Source organism: Thunnus maccoyii, chromosome 16 (genome assembly GCF_910596095.1).
Source record: "Thunnus maccoyii chromosome 16, fThuMac1.1, whole genome shotgun sequence".
NCBI lineage: Eukaryota > Metazoa > Chordata > Actinopteri > Scombriformes > Scombridae > Thunnus > Thunnus maccoyii.
Genome location: NC_056548.1, coordinates 18,999,775 through 19,020,617, shown reverse-complemented (window position 1 = coordinate 19,020,617; position 20,843 = coordinate 18,999,775). Strand labels below are relative to the sequence as shown.

Genomic DNA, 20,843 nt, shown 5'->3' with positions numbered 1-20,843 from the left:
TGTAAATTTACGTTTATTAAAATATATTTAACATTAAAAGATACAATCCAGTATACATTGTCATTATATTTCCCGTTAGAGATCATTTGAATATTACATAAAGAAATTAAGACATAAGATCCAAGCAGTTTTGTTTTGATAAGTGAAATTAAATTATTTTTTTGCAAACACTGCATCTCTTCTTTCTATAGGTGCTGCAAGATAAATAGCAAAACACATTCACTGCATATTACAACAATTATACAAAGCAAAGGTCTATTCAACTTTTTTTTTTTTTTGAATAGTTCAGAATCAAAACCACTCATATAGACCTTACACAAACTACAATTCATTTACATAAAGTGACATGTTTACATCCATGCTGTGAAGATCCCAGCCAGCCTTAGATGCGTTTACTCTTCTTCTAGAAAAACAAATCATTGCAAAAGGAAGACTTCTGCGTCTTCCTGAAGGAGTCAATGTTCATGTGGTCTCACAAAATATACTGTAGTCCTTCCAGTTCACAACTCCCGTGAAATTAACATTTTCTTTTTCCTCTTGATTTCCTTTTTCTGGAGTCACCTAGGGAAACAAAGACTAAAGTGAATAAATGGAATCAAAATATATCTAAATAAAATACTTTAATACATTTTAAAGTAATTATATTTACAGCAGAATTAAAAAAAATAGCTCAAAAGCACTTGGTAAAGTCATTTACTCACGTACTTGCTTAGCACTGAGACAGTTTTGTTTTGAAAACATGACTACATCTGCTTTAAAATGTTCATTATTTTTTAGTCGTAAAGACATTTTTAATGCATTTACATCATGTACAGTATCTTTCATCCAAGTCAGATTAACAAAGCACAGTTTACAGGAAGCACACATAGACTGTATTATTAGTAGATTAAAAAACAACAAACAACAATAACAGCCCCAGTTGCAGATCTGGGGAATGGACAAGAAAATATGGAGAGAGAGACACAAAAGTGACAGCTTTCATGAAATAACTCAGTCCACGATGACGTCATGATGACTTCACAAACTGCAAGGCTGTTTGAGATCAGAAAACTGTGGTGTTAGATTTCTTACACACTTATTAAATTAGAGAGAATTAATTGTTGTACATAAGTTATTTAGGATTAGTTTACCTCAGGTTTGATGGACATTAGAATCACCTCAAGACAAATATGCAATAGGTCAAATGCTGTTAAGATTTTGGCCTGACACCATTGGATTGGAAAATTGTTAAAGAGATAGAAAGTGTTAAAAGCTGGACAACACAGACAAATGAAACCCAGATTCCAGTTAGACCGACAAATGACGTGTTATTTGGAACAAAGCTTTGATGGTGATTGAGTTCAGTAGGATGACATTCCTGCTTACAGTTTGCCATCCCATCGATTGACCTACCTCACTGCAACACACAGCCTTTTTTATGTTTAGTGTGTCCTTTTCCACTGTTACCTTGTGTTTTAGAGAGTCAGAACGGAAAACAGAGGATTCAAATGAACCGGCCATAGATTTCAGTCCATTCAACATCAAATCTGAACACCAATTGCTGCACACTGCATCCATAGTCTTTAATAAAAATGCATGTTATCATGCAAAATACTCATGAACATAAGCTAAAATAACCCATACATAAAATATAAAATGTAAAATGCAATAAAAACAAAAACAACAAGGATTTCCCTTTAAAACACGTCAAGAGACTAGCATTCCAAACACAATCTTTATTTAAGTTAATGTATAGGTTACCTTGGTTACTCTTCCTTTTGCTTCGTTTAAAGAGGCTCTGCTGTTTCTTTGGTTCGGGTTTAAGGGATGGAGGATCTGCTTCAGACACTGATGGCAGATCTTCTGACTCCAGTCCATCTGGGACGTCACATGCCTGGATGCCCTCACTGAGTGTTTTCTCATTGCTTTTAGGGTCCGACTGTTTGCAACTCACAACCTCATCTTGGTCGGACGTTTTTGCAATAACGCATTCTCGCACGTCTAGACCTACAGTCTCTTTTGAATGGCTTATTTTATTAGTAGTTTCACCTTTCCCACCTCCCATTATATTGCTTTCACTACTCTCTGTAACATTAATGTCTATATCAGGAACAGGGCTTTCCTTGAGCTCAACATTCACACTAACGTCTACTGGCTCCTCAGGAATCAACTTCTCAGGTACTAGGCTGGAAGTGCCATTCAACACGGCCTCGAGCAGGTCAGAATCTGAGAGGGAGGATGGGCTCAGGATGCTGGTCTCAGTTGAATCTACTGAAAAACCATTTGTGGGGAGACATGGTTGATGTTCCCCTTCTGCCTGAGGGTTAGAATGCGTCATATCTGGGGACGATACTGCAGGTTTCTTTGGGTGTTGCTCCTCCTGCAGTGATGCAGGTCTTTCCAGGGGTGCCACAGTTGTTGTGGCTGGTTCTCCTGGGGGTGTGTTTGCGGGAACAGCTTGTCCTTGCGCCGCACTCTGAGGTGCTGACGGAGTCTCTTCTGTTGGGCTGATGAGGCCGTTCACCTCGCCTGTGCTGACTTGGTGACCCCCTGTCTGAGATTTGGTGGGAGCGGAAATGGTGGCTATTTCTGCGGCTTCTTCGCCTGCAGGCTTCACACTTGATCCTGAGGGGGAGAAGTAGGTAGTATCGGTTAAGACAATTATCTTTGAAATGGTGTGAAATTTCAGAGTGAGCAAAAATGCATGTAAACCAAGGCTAATGTAGCTTAGTGAGATGGGAGTGGTGTTAAAGCACAAATTAAAAAAAAGAGCCTAGAGAAAGCAGCAAAGCTGTGGCTGGCAGTGAAATGGCTTAGGAGCGGAGCTAGGAACTGCGGATGGAGGCCACAGTCTCTTGTCCTTACCAGGTGGGCAGGTATCCCTACGCATTTCACCTGAAGGGAGGCTTTCCGAATCGCACCTTGGCCTGGTCTTTCTTAGGCTGAAACCTTTCCTGATATCCGCCAGGAGATGGTCGATGATGCAGCCGTCGCTCTGTGGCACAAAGCCTTTCTTGACTGGTGATAGAAGGGTAAAAAGAACAGCTGACAACACAGTCTATTCAAAAATCACATCATGGTTAGGGATTTCCAGCACAATGAAAGAAAGGGGTACCATCACAACTCACTTATTTTTCCATTCTCTCCCTTCTGTCTCTTGGACTCTTCCTCTGCCAGCTGCTTCTTTCTCTTTTCAGCCTTGGCTGCCTGCTCTTTTCTGGTTTTGTTTTCCTGTTATTGTGAAAGAAGGGTGTCACTCACTGCCAAGCACAAGACGTACATAGCAATTTGTCTTTGTATCATTTGGGCAGAGAAATCTTAACATCTGAGTTTTTCAAAGTATATGCAAGCACCCACAGTCTAACAGCACAGCAGGTTTTAAAACTACACCTACAGTGTATAAAAAGCTACAATAATCATTCTCAGCTTTCATCAAATATATCTGTGATGAATAGTGGATGATCATAGGGATAACCATACAATGACTAAAATCAATAAAGTATCCTCCCTGACCTTCAGTGCCTTGATGAAAAATCCTCGGAAAGTCTTGATGGTTCCGAAGAGTTCCTCAAGCGAAAGCTTATTAGCATCTTCACATAGGTAGACAGCCAGTTCACTCCTCTGCTTGTCAATGTCAGTGAACCTTTCATTTAAAGCTCGACATGCCTCCAGACTTTCCTGCAGCAGAGAAACGCAAGGCATTTGGTGGATGGATCCAGATTCGAACACAGTTTTTAGTCATCCATTTTTAAAATTGGAAGCAAAGCAGAGATCATCATCTTACCTCGAGCACTTTTGCATATTGCTCCTTCACCTCTTCCACAGAGTTGGAGACCTTCTTGGCCGTCTCATTCAGCCGTTTTAGTAAGGCACTGGCTTCTGACTGAACAGAGTCCAGATTCACTCTAAGGACAAAGCGGAAAACCTTTATGTGTGTGTTACAGATCCACTGAGAATTGTATAAAAAAGGAAGAGCATGAGCAAGAGCAGATGTGAAAGGTTGCTGTACCCTGCTGCTTTTTCACAGATCTCTATATCATCTGGCAGTGCCAACAACTCCGGGTGGTTTGCCTCTGCTTCCTTTGCAAAACAAGCCACACAGTGGGTAATTAAAAAGGTTCATGACTGAGGGAGGGAAAAAAAAAAAGTTATGGCAGCTGTGAGCCAGTCTGTGTACCTCCAGGATGTGATGAAGCAGTGTAATGCGGGTCTTGTTGGCTTTGGTCTCTGTAAGCTTGAGCAGAGAGCTGATCTTGAACCCCTCGGCGTTCCCTGTGTGACTTCCCTGGAAGTAGACCGATCATTAAAAATGCAGGTTCCCTTTAAATGTCAGTTCAAGTGAAATATAAATGAGACGGTGCAAGTTCTTACATAGTTGAGAAAATTTCCCACGTCAAGTATGAGCCTGCAGAAACTGGGCATGAGTGTGCTCACCCTGAGAGCTGAAAAAGTTGTTACAGCTTGTCAGTTTTATTGGAAAATTAGCTTGAATTGGACAGCAGCTACGATCAGACCAATTTGATATTTCAGCAAACAAAGCTGAAGGCATAGAGTTTACTTACACTGGCAGGCCTCCTCTACCAGCTTGACTTTGGGTTTGAGCATTTCCAACACTGATGCAGTCTCCTCACACAACAACATGCACTCAATCCTTAACTGATAGCTGGAGACAAGCAAGAAAGCAGAATAAATAAGGAGCCAAGTATTGCAATATACATTAAATTGGGAACAAAAAAGCATGCAACATGTACATAATTAATAGTTAAACCAGAATTCAAGAAGAAAATTACCATGGCACAGCGATGAGAGAGGTGTAGAAGCGATCCACATTCGCCAACTTCTCTTTTTCTCCTTGGAAGGATTTCAAATTTTCAATCTAAATGAAGACACAACACTGTGACTCAGATATGCAATGTTATTTTAAAGTGGCATTAAATAATAGATAAGCGCGCATAAACCTCTATAGAAAAAGATGCAAAAGTGCTGATAGTACAAACCTCATGCTTCTCTGGTAGGAGCTTTAGAAGCTGTTTTAACACCTCTACATCAAACCTAGTTCGATCCCCATTCTGAATCATGGCTACAAAGTCCTCATTTGTGCTGGACAGAGAAAATGAAAAATATTAAGCTGGAAAACGGACTAAAATATATATTAAAAAAAACATCAAAACAATGTGTAATATCTTACCATTTGAACTGCTTTAGAAATATGTTCAAATTCAAGTTTTTCTTTGGATCAATGAATGAAATCTGTAGAGCAAAAAGAGAACATTTAGAGGCGTGTTGATAATTCAGCTTTGATAATCAGGTGTGTTTGTTTTCAGTGCTACAGCTCTGAGGAGCTGTGTCGAGTGTTGACCAAGCACACCTCTTTAGGCTCCTTCTTGACAGGAGCAGCTGCCCCCTTGTCTTTGTGCTCGGTCACTGGGAGACAGAACAGCTGCTCAATACTGCTGTAGTCCGGCTCCAGAGTAGGAGGCTCTTTCTGAACCGACGCCCACATGGAGTGACCATCTGTGCGTGCACGGGGAGAGAGTAACCTGTCATGAGCTCGTGCGGCACCATTTTGCATCATCAAAAAAAATCCTGGCTGAAAAAAAAAAATCACTTCAAAGTGAGGTTCTTTCCTCTCTGAACATGGGGGAATCCCACACTGGTTAACACCCAATTTTGGAATAGCGTTCTGTTTCATTTTCAGTATGAGTGCTCTTCCTATCAACTTTCCATCCCTATAAGCCATTTTCTACCCAGGTGCCTTCCATCAATGTCTTAATTTGTATTTCCCTAAGCTCTCTCCTATTTGAAATCATACAAAATGGCCTGAAAGGGTTAATATAGATGGAGGCAAAACATTCTTAAAAAAGATTTTACTTTTAAGTCATAGAATATATCAAAGTTGGCTTTGAAACTCTTGAAATTAGATTCAAAGTTTGCTGCCTTCACAAAATAAATGACAGATTGGAGCTGAAATAATTGGAGCCTTCAGAAGAAAGCTTTCCCCACTCACCAGTTACAGCACGGAGTTTCTGCCAGTTGAGCTTTTTCATCCTCAAAGTGGGGTATCGGTTTGCCTTTGTGGGAGCACCACACCCCAGGGTGTGGCTGCTCTGAGCCACTATCATGCCTGCAGGAGGAGGCGGCGGAGGCGGCATGCCAGGTAAGGGAGGTGGTGGTGGTGGTCCGCCTCCCATCCCTGGCAAGGGTGGCGGAGGTGGCGGCGGAGGCATGCCTGGACCGCAGGGCAGTGGTGGTGGCGGTGGCGGAGGCATTCCAGGCAAGGGAGGAGGCGGTGGAGGTCCACCGAATCCTCCAGGTAGCGGTGGAGGAGGAGGTGGTGGAGGTGGAGGTGGGCACTGGTTAGCACCTTGGAGTTGGAGCCCAGTCATACTTGGGGGTAGAGGAGGAGCAGGTGGAGGTGGAGGTGGAGGAGGAGGAGAGGCACACAGTGGCATCTGAGAGGACGTTGTGCTTTTGAGTGGCTTCTCTTTGTCCTGATGATCCACATCAGTCTGCACAGCCTTGTCCGCTCTGACCAGCTGTGTGTCCACTTCATCACGACCTTCACAGCTCTTGCCTTTGGAGAACATCAGACGCTGCATGATCTTCTCACAGGACTCCATCTGAGCTGGAGCACAAATCCAAACAAACAAACTGATAAACCCCATTTGAATTGAATTTGAATTGAATTCACTAAAACAAAAGCTTTCAGCCATTCTGTCGTTAGTGATCCACAGCAGCCTCTGTTTCTACACTATGATCTATTTAACTGGATAATCACTCCCGCTTCACACATTAATCACTGAGGAGACCATTAGCTAGCCATTTGGCTCTACAGAGTGTTAACCTAAAGTGAATATATTGTTGCAGTGCTGACTCACAATCCTGGGCCAACAGTATTGCTCTGTTAGTGATGGACTCCAGAGCCAGCCAGATATCCGAGCGGCCTGGCCCCAGAACCAACAATGTCTGCAGGATGGAGAGCAGCTGGAGAGAGGCTGGAGAGCTGCTCACCTGCACACAAACACATGCATATGCACAAGTTAAGAAGGAACGTCATGTTTACATACCTAAGTATAATAATAACTTGTGCCAGCACATCAAAAAGTTAATGCACAAAGCTGTATTAAACCAGAAAGATAATGAGGTATTTACTTTTTATTGTGCACAATTGCAACTAAATTTTCATTCATCCAGTATTCAGTTTACAGAACCGTCTTAGTTCTTAAAAGGCATCTACATAGTGGTAGTTGATAAAAAAGCAGTCAGACAGTCGGCTCTCACCTTGTTGAAGAGTGTAGTGAAGACCTCCAGGTGATTACTCATATCAATGCCACCGTACACTCGCAGCAGCTCCTCCTCATCTTCAGCCATTGCCTCTTCAAAAGCTTCACATTGAATAATCAAGTCTTCATCCTCCTGCTCCCTGCACACCACACACATACAGATCACTGACAGGCAGAGGTTCACTTCACGTCTCTTTGCATTTTAATGCCATCTTAATTAAAAAACAGGCTTTATCCAGGACCTTTGTGCATAATTCTGTCATTAATGGACACAAATGACATTAAGTCTTCCCCTAAAAGCTTAATTTTACTTGCAATGATTGTTTACTTTAAATTGAAATCTCTACAATTCAGATTTATCTTATTGTATAAAATCTGCTTCAGAACTTAAGAGACTGACTACATCAAATGTGAACAATAGAGAGAAGGCTCACCTTAATTTTGGCAGAATATCAAGTAACTGAAGCCCTGGAAGACAACAACAAAACACAGACCTGGGTATCACAACACTCAATTATCAGTTTTTAAGAAAAGTACATGTTAAGAGGGGCCACTCATGTCATCACAGTGGTATATGTTAGTTAGTTTGGGAATTGGCAGGAAGTCACAGGTGAGTAATCACAAAAGAGGAGTGGCTAATCAAATTGCTGATTGGTCGAAGGTGGTGGGTGGCATTTGAATGAATTTAGGGTGGGTTTATATAGCTGCAAATATGAAATTGCACCGGCCTTTTAGGCAGCTTGGTAGTGGTGAACACTGGTGCCACATAGAAAAAAAAAAGTATTGTGTTCAAATCTGTGTCGCTCCTTTCTCTGTGGATTTCTCTCATTAAGACAATAGATCAAAAGTCATTTTGTCCAGTACATCCTAGAACACCATGGAAAATGCCTCCATGGATGATGAGTGAGTTTCAGTTTCAGTTGGCCCATTTTGTCTTCCACATATCATCAAAATCTCATTAGGTCAATGTGCTGTAATCAGTGTAGTCATGACATTTTCCAGAGCTATAAAATGTGACAGTCAAATGCATTACTTATGATGTAAAATACATGAATTGGCAATGTTTTATACACTTGGTTTGCTTTGTTCTCAGGCGTTTTGTCAAAAGGAGGCCATTAGACCTATTTTTGGACAGACCCAGTGACAGAGTTATTTGTAATACAACTCCACTGATGGCCTGTTCTCCCCATTGTATTCACTTTCAGCACAGATGGGAAACACCTTGTGACCTTCCTCATGATGTGGTCCCAGCTAGACTCCTAATTAATTGTTGAATAGCAGCTGAGAACCTACCGATAAACTCCTTTCTCATCTTATCTCTCTGCCTGAGGTCATCTGTCCCAAAAATGAGTGCGTTGATGACACTGAGGAGTGTGACCATGTAAGGGACATTATCTGTGGCCTGCAGCTCGTTCATGATCACACTAAAGCGATACTGCTGTGTCTTCACGCCCTGAAGGAGAAATCAAAGTCAGTGCAAGTAATTAACTCAGTTATCATTGAGGATGACTTTTACCCTGCAATACTTGTACACACAACACTCCACTAGAGGGCATTGTTAAGGTTAAGGGCTTTATTAAGGGTGATGATGTAGGATCATATGAGGAAAATCTAATCAACTAATCTAATCTAATCAATCAACTAAACTTTTCCAAAAAAAAAAGACTATAAGAGTTCATCTACTTGCCTTGTAGTGGTCCAGGGCATCCAGAGCCAGGCGATGGCCATCTGAAGAAAACATGCTGAGGGCTGCAAGTAGCTCAAACACCTGCTTCTTCACCATGGTGTTGGAAGTGTCCAAGGCTGTGGAGCATCATGATCACACACATCAATACAGGTAGAGCGCTCATATTTCCATATTATGTCTCTTATAGGAAGCTTTTCTCTCTACTCTCTTTCCTCTTGTGTCTAGATCCAAGCAGGATGATTTGTTTCGTTGCCTTTTAGGCAGCACAACTTGAACTTTGCTCTCTAAAGATGTGGCGTTGTACTGTAGATAAAGATGTTTGTGTTTGAAATCCAATATGTACTACACATTATGACAGTACATTTATATGGTTGACCCAAAGCAAGCCTTAATGATTCATCTCTGTATGAGAAGCTGAACACATGGTTGGAAATTTCAACACAGCAAAGTGAGTCACAGACAACCACTAAATCATGTGAATTATGACGGATATAATATATTACAAATGTTACATTATATATGAAATTAGTGTCCTTAAACATGGGATGGCTTTCTTTTATATCTGATTTATTCAAATGTATTGACCAAAATAGCAGTTATATTAGTTAATGTTAAAATTAGTATACTTAAAATATTTTCTTAAGCATCTGGGCCACTCTTTTCATGTGTGAGGTTAATCTGAGACATAATTAGACAAACACTATATGGAGAAAGTGGTAGATGACAATGTTTCACAAAATTAAAAGCTTGAAGCTTGTATAGTCAACCTTGAGAGAGCTTCCGAATGTATCCCTCATTGTCTATAATGAAGTGGATCCCTGCTGAGGAGTTCATGACTGCCCGGACGCAGCTGACACAGGTGAGCTGCAGAAGGGCATCGGCAATACGAGAGCACCCTCGCCCTGAGAGCCGGTCCAATGCCTCCAGGAGGAGATCCAGCCCACTCAGCTCCAGGAACTGGACCATCCATGTCTGGTCGCTGCCTTCCAGGCGACGCTTCAGCCCAGAATAGTTAACCACAGTGGGAACCTGCAGCAGTCTGATGCACAGCTCTGGGTCAGCACTCTCAAGGTTGGCCTCCGGCTGAGTATCGGAGTCCTGCGAGGAGCCCAGGCGACCCCGGACCGCTGCCCACTTCTTTTTCCCGTCTGACTTCCCTGACATGACTGCTGGTAGGACTGCGGAGGAGAGAAGGAACAAGCGTTCACAGTTGTGTCAGTATTAGTGTGGGCAGATGAAAAGAGACATTTTTTTAGCAATTATTTTTCAGGACAAAATTCAGCTTGCTTCAGGCTGCAGATGGTGTCTGTTTTGCACAGATATGCAATGATTACATCCACTATACTATACAAAGTCGTCATGGCTATCCAGAGCAGAGGAAGCAGGCCAAAACAAGGCCTTATCAGAAAAGGAAAAGTGAATAGGAAACGATAGCTCTGCACTTTGTCGGACGAGTAAAAGATATGTCAGCAGTCCAGTCATCACCAGCTCTGCCAAACATTCCAACTTAATCCTGCATGAAAAAGAAAGAGAGTCAATGTCAGCTCGTCAAAACTCCACAAAGGTAGGCTCAACGCTGTCTGGACAGTGCATATAGCAATTTACAGTATGAATAAATGCATTTTCAAGTTCATCATGGATTCTATCACCGATAACATGCACATTCACAAGGAACACTTGTGAAAACTACAACATAGAAACTACTGTGGACGAAGACCGCTTCACAAACATCATACCAACATATCTGACACTGACATGAATGCACACATTGATCCGACAAGTACCCTTTTCTGGCATTACCCCAGAGCACAGTCCCTTCTTTTAACCAACCTGACTCACCCCCACAGCTTCTAAGGAACATCCACCACAAGTATAAGCACGTTCCCACACTCTACTAAAATCAACAGGATAAGAGTTCAGCCCAAAAAAGGGGAAAACCTTCTACAAAAGTCTAAAAATACTTCCTCTGTACTGGATTTGTGATATTAGGTGGCCCAACATAAATGAACACAGTGTGAGTCGTTTGGTTCTTCTATCTCTTGTTGTTGATTTCCCGCTTGGCAAGGATAAGATTCACAGATGAGACATTGAGTGATGAGACTGAACAAACACAATGCTTGGCAAAAAGGTCACTCTCAGGCTTCAGCAAGCCTAATAATAATTACAGCTATTGCATTTCCCTTGTCCTTGATATGTAGACAACACAAAGCCCTACTAAGGATTCTTGCTTTTTCACACTGTTTCTTTTTGGAGATATATGTTAAGAGCTCAGTAAACTAAACACCACTACAAATCCATTTGCAAATTTCTTGGATGTCTCTCTTTTCAAAAGGCAATTTGCAGCGAACAGAAGTAATGACTTGTGAAAAATCTGATAAAATGGATTTCTATTCTCGCCGCAGAGTCGAGGTAAACTGATGTTCTTTTTTTCTGCCACATTCTGGCGAGGCATTTGTCGACTCTAGCTGCAGCATGAGTCCTGCTGCCAGTGTGAGAGTGTTACCGTGGCAGCAAGCAGAGAGACAATGCTGTTTTACAATAGGCCTTCTCAATACTCTTCAAAAGAGCAGTGTTCATTAGCCACGAAATGGATGGAATGCTCCCTGCCCCCTTTCAGACCAATAAGACTTATGCCCAACAACCATTGCAACACTCTGTCTCAGACTTACATTGTAATTTCATGTTCAGTGTGAGAAAGGAACAAAATGTTGCAAGTTTATACTTGTAATCTGGAGAATTTTCACAGTCGCAGAGCACTTGTGAAGCTATTAGTGTTCATTAAAATGCACTGAGAGTTTTGTTAAATTCATTCTACTTAGAGGGAAGCCATAGTTATGACTAATACTTCGAAGAAGATGGCGTGTGTGTCATGGGTGCTCAGGAACTTTTCGGGAGGAAGGAAAGGACTTTCCCGGGACAGGAAACTCAAGATAAACATGCTATTGTGACAGCTTATGTTCCTCTTTTGAAATTTCAGTTTCATTCCAAAGGATGTTGATTTGATTCCCATGAAAAGGGATATTCTGACAAATACAAACAGCTGTACATGTCAAGCAAAAGTCAAAGATTAACTGTAATGGAAAAACAACATTTGCATATTTTTCTGTGCGCTGGTGTCTAAGCAACTTTCAATTTTTCGACCTTGTCTGCCAGAGCACCCACATGTACCGCTAATAGCAAGCTGATTCACTGCACACAGGACAAGCCTACTCATCTGTCCTCTGGTTCAGCCGCCCACACAGCAGCCCACTGTACTGTACAGCATCAACACTTATGAATACGCAGAAACATCTCCACTGATTTACTTCCTCTGAAACATATGCAAAGCTTGTGCAGGAGAACACATAATCCTCTCATCATCATCATCATCATACCTGAGTAATTCACTATAGATTTAGGAGGTATGAATTCAATCTCATGGATCAGTTTAAACATTTTTCAAATCAATTTGTTTTCCTTCCACTGAAATGCCAGATTTAGCAAGGAAATAAAAGATAGGGATACTAACTGTGAAAATAGATGGTACCTTTTGAGCACTGACAAGATAATTGTCTTGATACACCTTAAAAATATGTTAACATGGATCATGTTGTGTAGAGATTGAATAATTATATATTATTAAAAAGACAGGATTCAAGTTATATCAAAGCCTCAAAATCTTGTACAGTATCACAACATCTGGGACTCATTGAAATGCCATCCTAACCTCCTCTTCCTCCCTTCTCTGCTATTTAAGGGAGTGATCGACATGCCTGTAAAGTCTACACAAGCACATTTTGGAGTTGCGATGTACTCTAATTTCCCGAAGAAGTTTAGTTCCAGGACTATTTGGGGATTTCTTCAGCATTATTGTCAGATTGATTCAACATCTGCACAGTGACAACAAACATAAGTGACAACCCATATGATCCAATTGCAGCCTTATAACTGTAAACCGCAGTTAAAGTGGGTTTTGGGAACACTGTTTATTTTTCCCATTACAGCCTTTTTCCCTTCATACTGTCTAAGACAAGAATATTTCGAGGGAACAGTCGATTACCACCTCCAGGATGCATCGACAAGACTCTGACACAAGAATACAATTGCCACTTTGTCAATCTGCATCACCACTATGATTAAAAAGAATCAAATTGCGACATTACATCGTTACTTTGCGCTGCGATTTTTTCCACGTACCAGAGGATATAACGGGACTCGTCTCCTTTACTGTGGCTTGAGGACATCAGAAAAAACACAACGACAACGCTTATTACTGTCGCTATTGGATGTGTCACATCTTAATGCACTGTTGCGCCGTTATTGATCACCTACCGGCTGAGTATGATACCTTACCTGGTTTTATTCCATAAAAATTCACTTGAAGAATCGCGTCCTCTTGTGTTTTTTAGATGGGAGAGCACTCAGCAGTCATCCAGGCGACGTTTTCTTTCTCAAAAAAGATGGAACATGAATCAATGAAAAATTCGGCACTATGTGGCAGGTCAAACCCTGTATGGTATGCGTATGGTACCGCTTTCAAAACGCTACGGCCCCTGAGCTTTCACTCACTTACTAATGAAAGACAGACAGTGTTAAGGCAGCAGCAACACTGAGCCAAAGCATCCGCTCACAGCTTTCACAATAATAAAACTCATGTTGGCGGAAAAGATGTTGCGCAATAAACAAAAGTTAACTTAAAGGTTAACAAAGTTCGTGTTTTTGTTACATTGTATACATTTGATCCTGTTAGTTTTGGTTTCACATTGCAATTATGTAAGCCATGCATGTATTATAAGAGCTGGTTACCCGACCAAAAATGGCGCCCATACAGTTCAATAAGAATTGCTCAGCTGGCGCATATGCCAGCATTGTGATGAAGTCATATATGTTAAAAACGCTTTTCTCGGGTCGAGTAAAGTTTTACAAATGTAAAACCTCCGTGGATCAAAAATTCACGTCATAATTCATAGTCATAATTGACCTTGTTTGCAGTTTGAGGTGTCTTGTCAACAGTTTTACAATGGTGGTCTATAGGAAAAATGCGTTTTGGGCCGCAGGGGGATTTTTCGCTGCAATACCGTGTGTGACCACTGGGAAAAACTAGCTGCAAAGCTGAGCAGCGGAGCCGTATTCAGCTCTTACAATCATAGACTGTATGGTGCTGCTGCAGATTGTTTTTCCTTTCTCCGGTACAGACAATAGTCTGCTGGAACTTTCTGTAATTGGTCCGAAAGTCCGAACTATCCAAAAAGTGTTTTCTCATTGGAAGCAAACCAAACCATGGTTCAGTTTGATCTAGACCTGGACCATCTCATTTGATTGGACAAAGATTTGGCTGTTTGGTTTGGACTGTGGTCCGGGGGAGGTTTTACACCTGTAATTTTGGTTTGAATCAAACTGAAAAGTTGGAAAGTCTGGACCAAACGAGGTAGGTGTGATACTGCCCTTAAACCAAAGGAATAGAGTTATAAACCTACTGTAGCAATGAAGCTAAATTGTAGCTAGAAGCTACATTTCAATGCTTTTTTAAAATTTATTAACTCATTCATGAAGATGGCTCCCTGGAAGAGGACTCGCTCTCTATGTAGTTATAAAGGGTTATAAAGGTAACGAAAACACAACGATTCTTATTTGCAGGTGATTTTACTTAAATTAAAACATACTTATGAATATTATATTCAATTTCTGCCATGTCCATTCCACTAGATGACACTAAATTCTACACACTGCACCTAAATCAGCTGATTTATTCAAATAATTTTCATACCGAAAGGGGTTTCTATGCTCAATGTTTTATTTTGAAGGCATAATTGCCTAATTTCCGGTCTCGATGTGACTGTCGTTGTCTGACTTGCAGCTGGCTGTGATGCTGAATGCAGCCAGTGGTTGGGGCCTCCTCCCACACTCCCCATCCCATCAGCTGGACAAGACCTCAGGCTGGCAGCCGCTGCTTAAGGAAATTCTTCATGTCAATTAGTGACTCACAAGATTCCAGTCACAGTTTCAGATTATAGTTCTGAGTTAATGTGGCTTTATCTATAGCTGAAGACCCAATGCCTATAACCCTAAAGCATTTGTATGGGTCTGACTGCCCTGCAGAGGATTGTGGGACATTGGAACATACTCCAACAATTTTATTTTTTTTTATTATCATGTATTCATGTTATCTTTTATCTCTTAGGAGGGGCATGGGTCTACACTGTCATTCCTTCCATATCTACTAAATTCAAATTTGCCCTTTGAATGATTTAGATCACAACCCAGCATCCAGAAATAACCCGCAGACACCTAGATGTAATCTTTCCTCTATGATTTGTTTACATCGCTCCAGGGGTAATGAATTTAAAATCGTACACAAAGCACATTTGACGCACTACATTACTGATTAAAAAAATGGGGGATAAAGAGGCATGAGACAACTTGTAGTCTGTACCAACAGAACATGAAGATAATTCAGTCATTTTTTCAATGATCTTGGAATTTACGGTCAAAATGTCCCTAAATTAACAAAATTTTCCAGGAAATAAAAACACTTAAAGAATACAAAGTTAATGGAATTCATAACTGTCTTGAGTGTGTTTGCATTTTTCCTTAAGGACAGCGAAAATAAGCAAGTTGGGATGAAGCAACAGTGAACCTTTTGGTTATTGTGGCTTTTAATTATATAACGTTTCTGAGCTTGTCTTAACATGTTGTATGTTTGGTACATGCGTTGTTCTGCAAAATACAAAGGGATTGTTAAAATACTTTTTCATTTAGTATTTGAATCAGAACCAATCATAGTGACGGAGGCTTTTGTTTGGATCTTGACTGGATTTTGTTGAAAAATTGTGGTACTGTATATCATTCCCCCTGTGACTTAGGGCTATTTAGCTTGCTAGAGTTTCACTGCCTCAGAGAAAGGTGGCTATACAGGAATTGTATTGTGCTTCTTTAGGTCCCCTGAGCCAAAGTGTTATCACCATAAAGTGTATTGTTAATCTAGAAGGAAATGGGGCAGCTATCAGAGAGACCACTGAGAAATCAACAGCATGAATTCGAGTTACAACAGAGTATATGCAGGACAGCTGCATTTCCAGCCTGTCACAGTGAAAACAATGGTTATACCTGAGACTGCTTTGTTTAAACTGAGCATCAAAAGCTACTGAGCAAATATTATCAGGTTATCATGATAATCCATAACCATCTAGCTGAGCTAGTTGAACAGGATCATGAAAGGATCATGAGAATTTAAAAAAAGACAACTGGGACACTTTATGTTCAAATGACTGTCACTATAAGAAACATTTATAGGATAAATAAGTAAGGTAAATTTACACTTAGGTGTAAACTAAGGTATCTGGTGACAGAAACTGATCCTGAACCTTAAAAAACTTCAAAAGCTGCTGCAAAACCTTTCACCTATGGTAAACAATAAGGGTGTGTCTTGGGTCAGTGATTATAGGATTTGCCACATACTGCACTAAATGTCCTGGAAGGAAAGAAAGATCACAAGTGACATGACGGGCTGAGCATACTCTCTATATGAGGCAGTAACACAGCCATTCTGGATGAACATCCGTCCTGAGATTATCTTAATATTTCAGTTTGCAAATAACAAATAACATCTAGCTTTTTCATAACCTTTAATTTCCCCACTAACTTTTATTTTTTCCCCTTCTTTTTTTTATCCAGGCCCCCCTCCCAAAAAATGGTGAAAAAAGAGGAAGAAAAAAAGGACAAAAACAATAACAATAAAAAAGGAAGAAAGAAATTTTAGTGATGAGGTCATGGGGTAAAGAAACTAAAGACTGAAGTGATCTTCAACATGTTCCAGGAAAGAGGGGCAAATGCGGTCAAATTAAGCAGCTGTTCCTTGCGGATGATAATTTATCTTTTCTAACCTAACCTTTTCTAAAATACAATATATCTTGAATCCAGCAAGGGTGAGAGGGAGGATCAGAACTCTTCCAATGAAACAATATCAGACGTCTTGCAATAAAGGTCTGGAAAACAATAAAATCTAATTTGTGTCTGGGTACACCTTTTGCCTCAGGGAGGACCCCAGAAAGAGCAGTTAGTGACTGATGATATATAGATTGAGAATCCCACCTTCTCAGCAAGTGATTCGAAAACAGACTTGCAATGCAAAGTTATGGAAGGACATTACCAGGGCAAGTGGTAAAGGTCAACTGGGCTCTGATGGTATCTGCTACATGTATGGTCAACTTCTGGATGTATTTACAAATGTCCACTGCACCTTGAGTACTATTTTGAGTACTATTTTGAGTACTATTTTGAGTACTATTTTGCACTGAATCCAACAATGTCTGGCACAGAGCGGAGAGTGTCAGACACAAGCAAGAACTGTAACCCAGTAGATAAGTAGATAGTAGTAGACAGTTGGATTAAAATCAAGAATCTGGTTGATGGAGGAGCCTTTAGAAAATGAGAGCTACTCCAACACATGTCAGGACATGTTCCTGATTCTGCATCACCATGGCTCTAAATGCTTACAGGAAATGTTGCAACAATACATTATCTTGGTGAAAAAGCTGGCTGGCTAATCATTAAGCCACAGATAGACCTATATCCGGAAAACCAAAAGACCACTTTATCTCTCTCTCTTTTTTTTTGCAATTTCATTAGCTTATTAAATACAAATGACTTCTAGACAAATCATACAAATTTTGCCCCAAGGGCCCTTATGTGAGATTCCATTTGTTGCTATGGTTTTGTACAGGATAGCTGAATGGCAAGAAACAGCTATTCTGATCTTTTTCACTGTTGTGTAGAGATAACAATATTTCATTTTGATATGTTTTCCCAAATAAAAGCAATATAATCTTTACTATTGAACTAAATGATTCCTCAACTTACTAGAGGTCCTCTGGAGCCTATCAAGGACCCCTCAAGAGTCTATAGAGACCAGTTTGTACATCGCACTGTCCTGCAACCTGATGCAAGCCTGAGAGGCCATAATTAAAAATCATCAAAATATTGCTAAAACTAGCTTAAAACAAACCACATGAAATCATGAATCAAAGGGGAAAATGTCCAAGTGGAAGTACTGCATTTTCAGTTGACATTTAACAATTAGTATAAGGTGTCAGCAAGTTTAACTGATGACTTACAGGCTTTACCATGATCCAAATGTAAACACAGGTGGAACCCTGCCCTTTGAAATAAAAACACAACATATACACTGTTATAATTCCTGTAGAGCCTGACTGATACATTGGTAGGTTGATATTATCAGCTGATATTGGCTTATCACAGATAGATCAGTATTGGTGTATATGTTGACGGCTATATACAAAGTAAATGCAATGTATAACTGCTGAAAATGTGCTTGAGGTGATTTAGAGACATGTCACAATTACATAATTTGTCCAGCAGAGAGCACCATGGACTGGTTACGACAATCTGATGTAGGAGAGTTGGCTGAGTACATTTCAGTTGGGCAGATAAGTTTATTATTCAAATATAAAATATGTTGCCTCAGACGAAGATATGTCACAACTCTTTAATAAGCAGGTTTGAAGGAGTCTTAACCTAACAAATATGTTTGTCTATGAGTATGTGTTGATGTGAAAAATGATTTAAACCAATACATATTTTAGTTTCCTTTTTACTTTCACTTATGATATTTTTTATCAGCTTCGAAAATCAAGTAGCCTATTGTTGGGCTTAGTCTGATACTCTGAAAAGTTTGGTGACATGATAAAACAAGCCTATGTTTTTGAAAATTACATTTGTTTGAGAAACACACAAAATATTATTTTTTTCATCTAAAAAATCAATCTGTTTGACTATGCCATGAATATTCCTGAAACCACAATGTTTAAGATGTATAATTTCTACATTTAGATGCAAATACTACAGTAAAATGCTCAAAAGCTATCTAAGACAATCATTGTATGGCACCCGAAGACAAGCAGCACAGCAAAAACTACATTTCCCAGGTTGCAGTGCACATCCAAGGTGAAAGGTCGAGGAGCAGACGTCAAACTCATGCTGCCAACAACAACAAACAGTTGAATAAGCCAAACGTTAACGCTGTATTTGTTGAATCTGTTTTTTTTCGTGTTAGTTCCAAGGCTCGTCGTCGGCAGAAATGTCCGGAAAGGCAAAGGATATCTTACAGCTGGACCTGTATGGTCTACTTGGTATTGAAAGCACTGCTACAACGAAAGAGGTGTGTATATGTTAGCTGTGAAGCTAGCTATATAAAAACCGTTAACCACTGTTTAGTAACCTCTTTACATACTTGTTGATGTTTTATTGAGAGTTTAAAATTTAAAATGCAGTTGTGTTTGAACAGGGAGAGGCTGTAAGCGCGTAAGGGACATTTTAGCAAAGCAGGAGGCTAAATAGCTTGCTACCATGGAGCTAGTAGTAGTATGTGTGTTAGTATGTTTGTGTCGAGTGTGCGTGTAACGTTACACGAGATGTTTTTTTGGTTCAGAGCAACGTAAGTAAAGCGAGCAACGGGTTTTAGGACCAGTGACACCTAAGTTAGCAAAACACAGACAAACCGGCTAATGGCTATATCACGAAGGTGTGATGCACCAAAATGGACACTAGGTGGCGACGTTGCATCAGTTCAGTCTTTGGTCCACAAGAAGGACATTGAATTAGAGGTGATTGTACATTTCAGGTAGTATGGATGTAATAGGAACTTAGGGCAAAATTGAAACAACCAACATTACTGATCACATAAGCAAAGAGTGGTAATGTAATTATATTAGGTAATATATACAGTACCAATCAAGAGTTGGGACACACCTTCCCATTCACTTGAATGAGAGAATGAGTCCAATTTTGACAGGTACTATTTCTATATATATATATATATATATATATATATATATGTATATATATATATATATATATATGAGATGAGGCCTGGAAAGTAATTTGGGTCAAAAATGTCATCTATTTATAAAAGGTCACATTTGTTTGCTCACCTCTGAATATTGCAGACATCAGAGCCAGTATGTGTTCATTGGCACAGTCTGCAAGCATACAAAGAATGTGTCTTGGCGTTTGCTCCCACAAATGCAACATAGAAGAAAAATATATCAAGAGTAAGCTAATAATAATAATGAAATAATAAAATAAATGAAGTAGTACTAAAATTAAATTAAATATTAAAATTTAAACTCTATTTACAGAATAGAATGATAATAGTTTTGAAATGGGATACAAAACTTGAAATGAAATATTGACTTTACAAAGGAAATATGGACCGTGCTACAGCCCAAGAAATGGTGACAAGTGCAAAACAATCAAAATTTTGCCCGAATAACACTTTGTGCTTGTATGGACTCTGAATTTTCTCTGGGAAGTTTCCTCCATTCTCCTCTCCATCTCGCTCCCCAGCCCAGAGCGGTTCACCATGATGTGCTGAATCTAGCCTTTTCCCCACGACCACCTCTCCCCACAGTTTCCAGCATCTAAAATCCACAGGCCAGAAGGGAAATTAAAATCGCTGCCAAAACGAGGGAAGAAGTTAATTTCTTAATTGGATTTCAAAGTCCTGTCTTCCCCAGAGGATTATGCTGCAGGAAGTTAGCGGTTGTGGCTTGGGCAGAAATGAGTCCCCAAGTGCAGAAGGTTGGTTCTGTGAGGTCTGTTGATGGTCGAGAGAGATAGCGAGGGTTTGTGTGTGTATTGCATTGAGTCCCGAGGGGCTCGGAAATCAATCAAGTGTGTGAAGACAGATGTCAGCAGATGGGCTACTTATCCCAGTTGTTTGGCCCGCTGCTCCACCACCACTATCAGGCATGTTGTTTATCACAGAGAAGGGAAGAGGCTCATCCCAGAGCCTGTTTATGTGGGCTTTGCCACAGCTTGTAAAACACTGCCTTGACGTAGTGGATCTGCGTTCTGCATCTCCTCCTGGTTCTATTTAGCATCTCTTTCTATTATCA

The 20,843-nt window shown here is 40.3% G+C and overlaps 3 protein-coding genes and 1 long non-coding RNA gene across 14 annotated transcripts in view; 2 read left to right on the top strand and 2 right to left on the bottom strand.

Annotated features, from left to right (window-relative positions):
* Positions 1-7,841, bottom strand: LOC121880531 (inverted formin-2-like). Of its 2 annotated transcripts, none has more exons than XM_042387807.1 (19): positions 7,697-7,841; positions 7,261-7,402; positions 6,858-6,990; positions 5,987-6,604; positions 5,348-5,493; positions 5,168-5,229; positions 4,977-5,079; positions 4,770-4,855; positions 4,542-4,642; positions 4,351-4,421; positions 4,157-4,264; positions 3,989-4,059; positions 3,764-3,884; positions 3,493-3,657; positions 3,108-3,210; positions 2,845-2,997; positions 1,741-2,604; positions 1,393-1,446; positions 1-561 (listed from the first exon to the last, which is right to left on the bottom strand). In XM_042387807.1, the coding sequence occupies exons 2-18, from the start codon at positions 7,348-7,350 to the stop codon at positions 1,394-1,396; spliced, it is 3,048 nt and encodes a 1,015-aa protein (XP_042243741.1). In that variant the 5' UTR covers positions 7,351-7,402; positions 7,697-7,841; the 3' UTR covers positions 1-561; position 1,393. The 2 variants fall into 2 exon arrangements, with proteins under 2 accessions (XP_042243741.1, XP_042243742.1); XM_042387808.1 differs by having other exon boundaries at positions 7,261-7,395.
* On the bottom strand, positions 7,693-13,939 carry inf2 (inverted formin 2). The gene is made up of 5 exons (XM_042387810.1): positions 13,282-13,939; positions 9,717-10,127; positions 8,950-9,065; positions 8,556-8,715; positions 7,693-7,730 (listed from the first exon to the last, which is right to left on the bottom strand). The coding sequence occupies exons 2-5, from the start codon at positions 10,111-10,113 to the stop codon at positions 7,693-7,695; spliced, it is 711 nt and encodes a 236-aa protein (XP_042243744.1). The 5' UTR covers positions 10,114-10,127; positions 13,282-13,939.
* Positions 8,077-15,796, top strand: LOC121880537. Of its 2 annotated transcripts, XR_006091578.1 has the most exons (4): positions 8,085-8,165; positions 8,593-8,732; positions 8,957-9,099; positions 14,786-15,796. It is a non-coding gene; the product is annotated as an uncharacterized LOC121880537 (long non-coding RNA). The 2 variants fall into 2 exon arrangements; XR_006091579.1 differs by lacking the exon at positions 8,593-8,732 and having other exon boundaries at positions 8,077-8,165; positions 14,786-15,795.
* Positions 15,797-18,873: 3,077 nt separating this feature from the next.
* dnajc17 (DnaJ (Hsp40) homolog, subfamily C, member 17) overlaps positions 18,874-20,843 on the top strand; it is a 51,847-nt gene continuing 49,877 nt past the window's right edge. For all 9 annotated transcript variants that reach the window (XR_006100457.1, XR_006100455.1, XR_006100460.1 and 6 more), the window contains exon 1: positions 18,874-19,105. Coding sequence is in view for 1 of the 9 variants with exons in the window: in XM_042437030.1 (XP_042292964.1) it covers positions 19,025-19,105 (81 nt within the window). In the remaining 8 variants the exon portion in view is untranslated. The remainder of the gene's footprint in view (positions 19,106-20,843) is intronic.